This window comes from Melanaphis sacchari, unplaced genomic scaffold (genome assembly GCF_002803265.2).
Source record: "Melanaphis sacchari strain LSU unplaced genomic scaffold, SCAv2.0 Contig314_pilon_pilon, whole genome shotgun sequence".
In the NCBI taxonomy this organism is placed as follows: domain Eukaryota; kingdom Metazoa; phylum Arthropoda; class Insecta; order Hemiptera; family Aphididae; genus Melanaphis; species Melanaphis sacchari.
The window spans coordinates 1,514-14,426 of NW_020271188.1; the positions used below are offsets into that span (position 1 = coordinate 1,514).

The 12,913-nt window shown below is 40.5% G+C and overlaps 1 protein-coding gene across 1 annotated transcript; it reads left to right on the forward strand.

Moving 5' to 3' along the window:
* Window positions 1–6,311: 6,311 nt before the first annotated feature.
* LOC112596257 lies at window positions 6,312–9,722 on the forward strand. The gene has a single exon (XM_025341775.1). It carries the CDS (start codon window positions 6,312–6,314, stop codon window positions 9,720–9,722), a length of 3,411 nt encoding a protein of 1,136 aa, XP_025197560.1.
* Window positions 9,723–12,913: the final 3,191 nt, after the last annotated feature.

Sequence of the window (12,913 nt, forward strand, 5' to 3'; positions counted from 1 at the left end):
ACGTCGCATCATATATCAACGTAAAAATAGAAATACTAATGTTTGCAAGTTAAAGATTGTCTTTATTTATACAATTAACTCAGTACAATTATAATGCACAAGATGCGTAGTGGTGTTACACTGCTCTAATACTATAGACGAGACCTGAGGATATATGACCCGCCTCGACGTTCCAATATCTTAACAGTTTGTTGAGCTCTTTCCGCCCTGGTCTCCTGTATATATGTTAACCGTCAAGAGGGTGACTCGAGGGTGGTGACTTACCGACCTAAAGGAGCCCTAAATTAAAGTGTTCAGTAAGAACTACAAGACTGTGATCAGAGTAATATGTCAGTTTAATAGGTACAATGTTAACATCATTGTTATCTACATTTGAGAAGTCCAGACGTGATCATGTCTTATTCATTATATAAATATCACGATGTGCAGGTGTTCGCCATAGCCGTTCGATACTACACTGTTTGAATATGTTATTCCATCGGTATACACATCACCTCTCCGTATAATATATATGTGTAAAATAACACAGTACGTAACACCTCCCTTCCAAAAAAAAGATTTATGTTTTGTAAGAAACAGAAATCTTAAAAATTTGCGCATTATCTTAATTTTTTAAGTGTTAGTGGTTTCACATTTTTTTCTTTTCTTTTGTTACATTTCTCTTAATATTAGTATTAGTATTTTGGTTTATGATAAAATATTATTTTGCTACTTGTTAGCAAATACATTTAAAAATAACTTCTTAATAACTAACACGATTTTAATCAATCGTGCTTACACTTATTTCATACATGGGAGTTAATATCATATTTTCTATTCCTGAAAATACAAATTTTAGTTAATAATACATTATTAGAACAGCTTTTATAACTGTTTCATGATTTCACTTAATCATGTTTACATTTTTTCTTTTCCTGTTACAAAATAGTTATACATAACTGAAAATTTATTAAACAATAGTACACAAATTATATACCCTCTCTGGTCATAGTGCTATTACGGAAACTTGTAGATGTGATAAGCATGGGTTGTTTTATTTTTTTATTCGTGACTTTACCCTTTTGACAAGATTCACAATTCTTAACATATTTTATTACGTCTTCTTTTAAACCCTTCCAGTTAAATTGTGTCTTTATCTTTTTTATTGTCCTGTGTATACCTGCATGTCCCCCAATCACTGAATCGTGACATTGGTTGAATATAATTAATTTTTCCTCCTCACTAAACTCAAATTTTGAACATATGATTATCTCTATATTTGTATTCCGAAATACATATCGGATCATGGCACGCACCTGCGCCCATTCAAGCCTGTCCTTAATACCTAATTTATTCATTGCTAATTTATTCAATGACAGTTCCTCACAGAATGTTTTCAGATTTAGTAGGACAAATACAAGTTTTCGTAGGTGGTCTTTTGGTTATTTTTATTTTTTTTTGTTAAGAAAATTATGTTTCTATTGTTATATTTTATGTAATTCACGGCCCCTACATGTTTACTGGGTGTTTATATCTGATTTCCACCGAATTTCTGTTTTAGCTCGTAATTTATTCCTGACATGAAGTTATAATTTTTAGCTATTTCTGACACTATGTAATACTCGTCGGTTGCTTCTACTAATTTACCGTTTACCTCTCGTACGTTTTTATTTGTTATTACTTGTGATTTGAATTTATTTAAAAATACTGGATAGCTTTCATTTTTTATTTCGTCTACAGTGTACATTCTAGATAGCGCGTCTACATTTGCATTTTGAACTCCCGTTTTATATTTTATTTCATAATCATAATCATTGCGTTCAATACCTCACTGGCTACGAGGACATTCCCGAGCCCGTGGAAGAACGCGGCGCTGGTCGGCATGTGCTATACGATAGACCAGCATATAGCCAGGAAAGAAATAAGCTCGCAGCCGCAGCGCAAGCGGAAGTTGTGGACTTTCCGTGCGACTGCGATACCATGACCTCTACGGAGGCCATGTTCCTTGCGTTCAAAAACTTCTCCCTGGAAGTCCTAGAACGTAAAGATGTAGGACGACCCCGCGGGCACGACCCGGACACCTAATTTTAAAACCATAGCGGACAGACGTGTGGCTAGAGAGCGTACGTACAGGGCACGGCGCACTGCCAGAGACATGGGGACAGTCTCCCCTATCCACGGGGGAACAAATCGTCCGAGTGGGCCTAGCCAGAACGACCGTCGCCGTCATCGATGGCGGCGGGGCGAAATACCGGATAGTGGCAGGCGAAGCGCGACCCGATAGCCGGATCAAGGTCCCTAAGACGCCGCCCCCACAAGATCGTCGAACGCACTCCGTACTAAGACCCACCTAGCCGGGAGTGAGGAACGGAATACCTTGCGGGATGAACTGAATGTCCGACCTTCTAGGAGGCTGGTCAGACGGGTCATCTTGCGGGGTGAATTGGGTAACCTCACTCCCTATGAACAAGTTCTTGCCTAGACCGAGAGCTCAAAACAGAGTGGCCAGACCACCTTTCGGGCGAAGCACGTGCACGTATTCAGCTGGCTCTGGGCTTGATACGAGAGAGGCACCGGCAGAAACGGCAATCTATCGATAAAGAGCAAAACCGTACGCGCTATAAAGGGGTCGTCGCGGTACACACAGCGGTGCCCCTATCGACCTGCTTGCGGACAAGACAGTTGCGAGGTCCTGAACGCCGGGTTCAAACCTTGTACCACGGGACTCAGAGTAAGCCCCGTCGAGTCGGCTTGCTAATAGCGCCTCGACGCTCCGAGGGTGCTGGACCCAAGGCGCACGACCGCGTGGACTCACCGAGGACTCGCGCTCGCCCGCACCGGGGAAGGCACACTTGAGGAAGGACTCGTGGTGGTTGTGGGAGTACCGCCTTAGTAGAAGGGGTTTGACTCAGGCGATAATCCGTCGGGCCCTGGCCGCGGCGGTCACTCATTATGGCGCCTGAGGTGAGGCGGCGCCCCGGGCGTGACCCCGGGAGTCATCCGGGGCTACTGCCCGGAAGAGACAACCTCACGGTTACACAAAGGGGCTGAGTGTCTCCGGGGCAACCTGGAAGAACTAGTCGACCCCGCAACACACGGAAAGATTTTTATGCTTGGTATAGATGTCATGTGTGAAACAACTCATTGGACCACGGAGGCACTGATTGATACAGGTAGTCCAATTTCTATTATTAAAGAAAATGCTGTTCCCAAAAATGTAATTTTTATACCTGTTAGTTCTAAACTTTCTGGTATTAATAAAAGTCCATTAAAGGTATTAGGTTAGGTTAACCTAACCTTTTTTTTTTTTTTTTGTGCATGTGCATGTGCTTACCATGACCAACTGGGGGGAACTTTGCCTTTCGGTAATCCTACCCCCAGAAAGCCGAAAGCCGTTTATTAGACAACGGACAAAACAACGTTGGACAGTGGTGGGCCAATCTCCCACTCACTGGTCCTCACAATATTATTATTTACACTAAAAGGGGCTCTGTCCCCTCGAATTTGCCATTCAGGCTACAACAAAATTATTTAAATACTAATTGCCGACTGGAACCCGAAGGCGTTGAACTCGCTGACGTTGACGTTCCTCTTCCTCTCTTGTTTTGAGGACGTTGATCACATAGCTGCACACTGCGTCCCATTTTTTCCGGCTTTCGAGCATCGTCTTCACCGCTGTTTCCGGAGTAAATTCTTTGTTCATTTTCACTTCGAGTTCCCTGCGTTGTCTCCACCACCGGTCGCAATCAAAGAACGCGTGCTCGGCGCTATCAGTAGGGTCCAGGCAGTCTTGACATTCGGTGGCGTTACGCTTCTTGAACCTCCACAAATATTCGCCGAAACAACCGTGTCCGGTCAGAAACTGAGTGATGTGATAGTTTATTGTGCCAAACGACCTCGACACCCATGGTCTCAGATCCGGAATTAGCCGCCGTGTCCGTCCTCCAGTACCGGTGTTTTGCATCCATTCAGTTTGCCACTTGTTCATAGAGTCCTCTCTCAGCTCTCGCTTAGCCGGTAGAGTTAAACCCGCCTTCTTCGCCACGTGTACGATATTTCTCTCCGATACCATGATATGCAAAGGTAGCATACCTGCCACCACCAAAATGGCGTTTGTTGATACAGTCGTATAGGCACACGCCACTCTTTTAGCCATCAGCCGCTGTGGTTTCAATAACTCCTTTTTGTTGACCTCGAAAATTAATACAGACGCCCATATAGGTGATGCATACAACAGCTGGCTCTGCGCAACCGACATTAGCAATTGTCGTTTCTTTTGCCTTGGACCGCCGATGTTCGGCATTAGCCTTGACAGCAAGGCAATTGTTGTTGTCGTCTTGGCCACTGCGCACTCCAAGTGCTTTCCGAAGCCCAGTTTTTTACACATCTCTACTCCTAGGTAACGCACATGTTCTTTCAGTTGCAGCATTTCACCTTCCAGGTAGAATCTAGGCTGCGTGTACCCGCGTTTGGTGGTAAGCATTATCGCTTCGGTCTTGCTCACTGACAGCGTAAGACCGGTCTTCGCCATCCATCTTGACACCGCGTCTAGAGATGAGTTCATGGATTCTTCCAGGAGAGCTGTTGTATGCCCTGTCGCCAACACTGCGACATCGTCAGCAAAAGCTATGAGGCTAGAACTCGACACTCCTCGGATGTTACCTGGCATCGCGGTGCGCAGCAAATCATCGTACATCACGATCCATAAGATTGGTCCGAGCACCGATCCTTGGGGCACCCCACTGGTTACTGCGCGCCGCATCTTGTCCCCGTATAGAATTGCCCTCTCGCTCAGGTAGCTTCTCAAGATTCACAGCAGGTATTCAGGCACTTCCTTTTTTACCATGGCCTCTTCGATCTTTGCCCATGGGGCCGAATTGAACGCGTTCGCCACGTCGAGGCATACCATGGCACACAGCTCCCTCTTGTAGAGTGGACCTGTTCCTGCTTTATTCACCACTTCCATTGCCTTTTCTATAGCGTCTATCGTGGAACGCCCTTTTACGAAGCCAAATTGACGATCGCTTATCCCGCTAGTCTCTTCTAGGTGAGCCTCCAGTCTTTTTTTAATAACTCTTTCGAGGAGTTTGCCGATAATGTTGATCAAGCATATCGGCCGATACGACGACGGCAATTCCAATGGTTTCTTACCCTTTGGTAATAGCACCAGCGTGGCTTCCTTCCATGGTTTCGGGAAGTGACCCTGTAACAGACACCTGTTGAGCGTGTCCAATATTAGCTCTGGTTTTTCGCTATTATCCTCTTTAAGATGATATCCGGGACTCCGTCCGGCCCCGGGGCCTTATTCGTAGGAAGTCTTGCACCAATCGACGCTAGTTCCGCGACAGTTAGCAGCGGGACTTCTCTTGTCGGTCGCGCGACAGGCCAGATGAGGGGCTGATGCATCGGGAACAGAGTATCAACTATGCTTTCTAGTCGTCCAGGTATTGTTATCCCTGTAATAAGTCTCCGTCCTACAAGCTTCTTTGTGACCAGCTTGTAAGGAGTACCCCAGGGGTCGGTCTCTACCTGATTGCATAGTTCGTGCCAGCTTTTGTCTTTGCTCTTCTGGATTTCCGTCTTGAGGTTCATCTTCAGAAGTCTGTACTCTTCGACACTTGTAGCGCAATCCTCGTGCCGTACCCTAGATCTCCGCAGCTTCCTCCTTAGACGCATGCACTCCTTTTTGAGTTCAGCGATAGTCTGTGTCCACCAATAGCATGGTTTTTTCCCCCATTTGTAAGACGCTTTCGGCATACAACTATTGTTAAATGTTAAGTAAATATTATCAATCGTTGTGCAGATAATATTTGTGATATAGCCATGGGTCGGGTAATAACGCCTTATATAACAAGGCACAGGTCACCAGTCCAGTTTCAACGACGCGTCGGAAACATTGCCGATCATTGCGCGTCGTATAATCAAATTTATAATAATCTCAATATCAATTATTAACAATAAATTAATTTAAAATCAAAATACAGTCCACTAGTGTTGTTATAATTTTATTATTAAATTTATAAACTGAGCCGAAACATTGGTCCAGACGAACCGGATCAGAACGTGCGCGTCAAATGGTACATACATTGTAACAAATTTGACTTACAAGTCCATAAGTGTATGGTGAAATATCAAGGAAGAAGACAACTGACCAGGTGAGTGAGTCTAGCAATTTAGCACCTATTTAAATAAAAACGGCTTTATTTCCATAATTTATATTATCCTGTCCTTGTATTAAAATAAACATTGTTGGGGAATATATATTTAAGTCTATATCCACATTAATATATCAGTAAAAACGGTAGGTAGATAAGGGGAAAAGGTCGATCATAATGCCCGATGAAAATAACGAATTGGCTGCTTTTGTTCTACGCCGTGGACAGATAAAAGCACAACTCACTCGTTTTCAAACATTTCTAAATGAGCCAAAGTCCAAGATCATAACGCAATTAAGATTAAGGGCTGAGAAAATTCGCGAAGCATGGAGCGAATTCGACGCAATTCAAAACAATATCGAAATGTTAGACGTTAGTAATAATGAGCAATTACAATATAGGTCTGCGTTTGAAGATCTATATTTCGATTTAATGACCCAAGTTGACGATAAGCTATCGGGAACCAACGCGTCCGTACAAAATCAACAAACAATACAGGGTGATCAAATCGAAGTCACAAAAAATCATAATTTTTCATTAGTAAAACTCAAACCGTTAGAGATTCCTACATTTATGGGAAAGTTCGAGGATTGGGTTACATTTCAAGACATATTTTGCGCATTGGTACACACAAATAAATCAATAACAGATATTGAAAAATTTTGTTATTTAAGAAATGCACTAGAAGGTGAAGCTAGTTCATTAATTAAAAATTTAGAAACATCGTCAACAAATTACGAAATTGCATGGAGAATAATTACAACGAGGTACAACAATACTCGAATGTTAATACAAACACATACGAAGCGCATATTCGATTTGGAGCCGATTAACAAAGAATCGGCTATTAAGTTAAAAAACTTAACCGATTCACTAAATGCACACATTCAAGCGTTAAAAGCATTAAAACATGATCCGTACAATTGGGGTGCATTGCTACTTCATGTCATTTATACAAAACTTGACACAAATTCAATACGTCAGTGGGAAGTAGAAGTGTTGAGAGACGACTTACCGAGTGTGCAGTCAATGATGGAGTTCCTGGGAAAGAGATGTCAAATGTTGGAGTCAGTCGAAAATGCAAAAATGTTAATATTCAAGCAAAATGATCCAAATTATTCGTCAACCAAAACCTCAAAATTTAGAACCTCAAAAAAAGAGGCATCGACATTCCTAACAACGTATAAAATGAAATGTTACTTGTGTCAGCAACCGCACCCAATATATAAATGTACTGTATTCTTAGCACTTAATATACCTTCTAGAATAAGCAAGGTCAACGAGTTGAAATTATGCAGTAATTGCTTAAAAAAGTCCGACCATCGGGTAAACCAATGTCCCGCGAGGAAATGTGGAAAATGTCAAAAACTACATAATTCACTCTTACATCAAGAAAAAGAAGCCAGCTCGGAAGAAGGAAATATACAAGGTAACGGATCAAACGATGCAGTAGTGGTAGCGCATACTGTAGATGCCGCCGACACCGATAATCAAGTACTATTGGCGACGGCAATAATAAAAATATCAAGTTCCGCCGGCAGAAATATACACGGCCGAGCATTATTAGACAACGGGTCTCAAAGTAATTTTATTACGAATCATTTGGTACATAAACTGGGTCTCAAACGTCATAAAGTAAATATACCGATATGCGGAATAAGCGAGTCGAAGAACAATATAAAGTACAAAGTAACAGCTGTCGTGCAATCATTAAATAGTTCGTACGTAACGTCAATCGAGTTTTTAGTGTTATCAAAAATAACAGGTTCATTACCGCATACACCTATACGCGCCATAAGCATTCCCGACAACGTTAATGTTGCAGACCCTTCATTTAATTGTCCGGGCAATATCGACGTTCTTATCGGAGGTGATACCTATTGGAATATAATGTGTAATGAGAAATTAAAAACCAAAGACGGTCCGTATTTGCAAAAAACATTATTCGGATGGGTGGTTGTAGGTAAAACATCAACACAATTAAGTACAACAAAGTTAAATTCGTGTCTACTAACAACTCAAAATCAATACCAAAATTTGGATAACAAAATAGAGTTATTTTGGAAAATGGAGGAACTATCGTCGAAGCACAATTTCACGGACGAAGAAAAATCGTGTATAACGCATTTTAACGAAAACCTCGCTCAAAACGAGGACGGTAGATTTATAGTTAAATTACCGTTCAAAGAAAATTGTCATCAGCTGGGTAACTCATACACCTCAGCTCTACGTAGATTTCTATCATTAGAAAAACGGTTAATAAAGAATCCCGAACTATACATGAAGTATAAAATGTTTATGACTGAGTACGAAAATCTTAATCATATGGAACGCGTTTATGATACGGGCGGCGATAAGCAGTTAATCGATTCCGCGAAATATTTTTATCTACCGCACTCATATGTAATTAACGATCGTAGTAGAACGACAAAGTTACGCGTCGTGTTTGACGGGTCAGCAAAGACTAGTAGCGGTGTGTCATTAAATGACACACTAATGAACGGACCAAAAATACAACCAGACCTATTAGATATCGTGGTACGTTTCAGAACATATAAATATGCATTTTCGGCGGATATAACGAAAATGTATCGTCAGGTGTTAGTTCACGAAGACCATCGCGACTATCAGCGTGTATTATGGAGATCAGATCCAAATGATGAAGTAAAGGTATATAGACTATGTACTGTTACTTATGGGTTGGCGCCAGCAGGTTTTTTAGCAATAAGTTGCATCAATCGTCTCGGCGATAAGACCACTAACACGAAGTTAAAAGAAATAATTAAAAATGATTTTTGTGTAGACGATTGCCTGACCGGGGCAGATTCGTTGTTGGAAGCAATTGAATTGCGCAACGAATTAATTTCGATTATGCGAGGTGGGGGATTTGAACTATCGAAATGGACAACGAATCATACAGATTTACTTCTAAATCATAATAAAAATGAAATAACGACCGTACCAATGGATAGGGAAAGCGTGAAAACTTTAGGTTTATACTGGGAGCCGAAAAGTGATTACTACACGTATGTCGTACAAGTACCGAAGGTAAAAGGTGAAGTAACAAAAAGACACATTCTTGCAGGCCTAGCAACGTTATTTGACCCATTAGGCCTAGTAGGCCCGATAATATTGATGGGAAAAATATTGTTACAAAGTTTATGGCGCGAAAAAATCGGTTGGGACAGCCCAGTTCCACATCACATACAATTGGAGTGTGAAACATACAATAATTGTCTAAATGAGCTCAATTCATTTAGTATACCTCGGTGGCTGGGTTCCGACAAGAATAAACAAATAGAGATACACGGATTCGCTGATGCATCTATGAAGGCATACGGTGCGTGTATATATATGCGCACAATAGACACGGACGGCATCGTTAAATCGCAATTAGTATGTGGAAAGTCTCGTATCGCGCCAGTAAAGGTTATTTCAATCCCCAGACTAGAGCTATGTGCAGCACTTCTCTTATCGCGTCTAATAAACGTAATTATACCTGCACTTAATCTGAATATATTACGACGATATTTATGGACGGATTCGACCGTCACGTTAGATTGGATATCCGCGGAGTCGAACAGGTGAAAGACGTTTGTTGCGAATCGTGTAGGTGAAATCCACACGTTGACCGATCGCGCGGAGTGGGGGCATGTGACGTCAAGCGATAATCCAGCAGACGTGTTGTCGCGTGGGTGTACGCCTAGCGAACTAAAATATAACACTCAGTGGTGGCATGGTCCAGCATGGCTGGAGAGTAATACGTTTAAATGTTCAACTTCATACGTAAAAAACATTGAACATGTTAACGATGTTCAAAGTGAGGAAAAGACCGCACTAATCGTTGTATGCACCTCACAAAAAGACGTGTCGTTAGATATCAATAAATATTCGTCGCTGACCAAATTACTACATGTCGTTTCGTATTTATTAAGGTATAAAAATAATGCGTTATCGAAACGGAACAATACCTCTCGTATCGTCGGACCGTTGAATGTAAACGAGGTCTTAATGGCGACCAAAACTATTATAAAACTTATACAACGCGCACATTTTTCAATAGAAATTGAAGAGTTAAAAAATAATCGTAATGTGTCACCAAAAAGCAAATTGAATAATTTCTTTAAAAATAATTAATTTAAAAAAATCAAAAATATAGTCCACTAGTGTTGTTATAATTTTATTATTAAATTTATAAACTGAGCCGAAACATTTGGTTTGGAGTTTTGATCTCGCAAGGTAAATTTTTGTGCGGAGTTTAGGTTGAATTTTTGGAGGTCCTTATGTACTTGACACCCTCTATAGTTAGCTGGGTTAGGTTAGGTTCAAAAGGTTAAGTTCCTTGAGTTCAAAACCTTCTCCAGGGAAGTTCTAGAACCTAAATATGTAGGACGATCCCGCGGGCGCGACCCGGACCCCTGATTTTAAAAATATAGTGGAAAAGGCGTGTGGCTAGAGGGCGCACGTGCAGGACACGGCGCACTGCCAGAGACATGGGGACAGTCTCCCTTATCCACGCGGGCACCTAACCTAACCTCGTCCGAGTGGGAATAGCTGAAACGACCGTCGAATGTCAGCGACGGCGGCGGGGCGAAAGCCTGCGAAACACCGGATAGTGGCAGGCGAAGCGGGACCCGATAGCCGGAGCAAGTGCGCTTAGACGGCGCCCCCACAGGATCGTTGAACGCTCTCCGTACTAGGACCCGCCTAGCCGGGAGCGAGGGACGGGAAACCTCGCGGACGAATTGGGTGCCCTCACTCCCTTATGAATGAATTCTTGCCTAGACCGAGAGCTTGAACAATAGAGGCCAGACCACCCTTCGGGCGAAGCACGTGCGCGTATTCAGCCGGCTCGGGGCTTGAACGGAAGAGGCACCGGCAGAAACGGCAATCTGTCGAAAAATATCAAATCCGTACGCACTAGAAGGGGGTACGAGACCTTTACATATTATATTTAAAATACATATATAACCCCCGATTGTGACGGTATGCCACTTTTGTAAAATATACAAAACTTTTGATTTATTTAAGTCTCTATGATTGTGCACTTTTTCAATTATATCACAGAAATTTAATTTTTATCTAGAAATACCAACAAGTCATCGAACAACTATTGCATTCTAAAAAAAAAAAAAAAAACAATGCGAAAAGTTACGAAATTTAATTAATAAATAAAATGGAGGTCAAACTCCAATCGACAAATATGTATCAACAATATGTTATTATTAGGGACCGGATTTATATGCAAATGCATATATGTATTGGAATAAGCTTTTTGAAATCTGATGAAAATTGTCCCCTCATTTAGATCATTCTTAAAAAAATAACACTAATTTTTTATTTTGTATATTATTTTGCATAGTTCAACGTTTTCACCTATTAAATGCATATTTGTAGTTTTACAGTGTATATTATTATTTATAACACATATATTCGTTTTTCGTCGTATTTTTCGTTCACAGTCACATAATATCAATAAAATTGATACCGGTCGTTATTTCCAAAAGAGTCTATGTGAAACCGCGAAAATAAAACAGCGAAACACTCATAGCGAAAAGTAAGAAAACCTATACGTATATAGTATATACTACAGATAATCGGAGGAATTTAACGTTTGAATACATTAGGAATATGATAATAAATGTGATCATCAATGCAATAAGGTAAAATATGAATTCAATTTTGTTTCAGTTTTATTATGTGAGTTAATACTTTATAGATTGGAGATGCAGAATGTTAAATGGCAACGAGACGACAAAATACTTTAAAGCTTTTTATACTTTTTAATACCATATTAATTAATAAATATTGTTACATCATTTTACATACATATCTTTACATAGGTTTAAACAAAATTTTAAATGCATATTTAAGTACATTTTGAAAATAAATATATATTTCATAACATCTTCTTCTTCTTCTTAAAGCTTAACGGACATGATCCATCGCTGCCACCATTATTTCACTCCATCGCCTTATCATTCGCATCTTCCATTTTTACGTTATAATGGATCATTTTAGATCTTTTACTATTACATCCTTCCATCTTGTTCGGGGTCTTCTACAGGTCTTTTCACCACAATTCTTCCTTCTGTAATTCGTTTATAGTTTTATAGTCTGCCCTCCAAACATGTTCAGCCCATTCTATCCTCTTGCTTGCTATACGATAATATATTTGGTCTTCCATATAAATTCTGTAGGTCATTGTTATGTCTTCTTTCGTATGTTCTCGTTTCTATATTATAAACTGGGTCAAATATTTTCTGAGCACTTTTCTAACTTGTGTATAGAATTACCTTCGATTCTCTCGATAATAGCTCGATCTGAATAGTTTAAGTAGCTATAATAACATCGGTTCGTTAGCTACCCGTTCTTTATTTCTTCATGTACGTTGTTTTGCTGTTTATGTTTATACCTAAATATTTAAACGCCTCTACTTTTCGAAGATATAAGGATCTACTTAGATTTAAATCATTTCTATCATTCCGTGAAATACACATGTATTTTGTTTTCTCTTGATTGACTTTTAGACCCATAATCTTGCCTGCTTCTAAGAATTTTATTGTGGTTTGCTTCACTTCGTTTCTAGAATTACCCAGAATTTCCACATCGTCTGCATAAGCAAGGATGGTTTAATTTTCACTTCCATTTTCGAGTTTCATTTGCTGTTCTCACTACCCATTCCAAAGTATGTTGAATAACATCGGTGACAACGCATCTCCTTGACGAAGGCCAGATTTTACTTCGAACTTTCGACATTTCCAACTTAATGCGTAATA

Excerpts from the sequence above, each read along its gene's own strand:
- LOC112596257 (XM_025341775.1), top strand. The coding sequence starts at position 6,312 with ATGCCCGATGAAAATAACGAATTGGCTGCTTTTGTTCTACGCCGTGGA.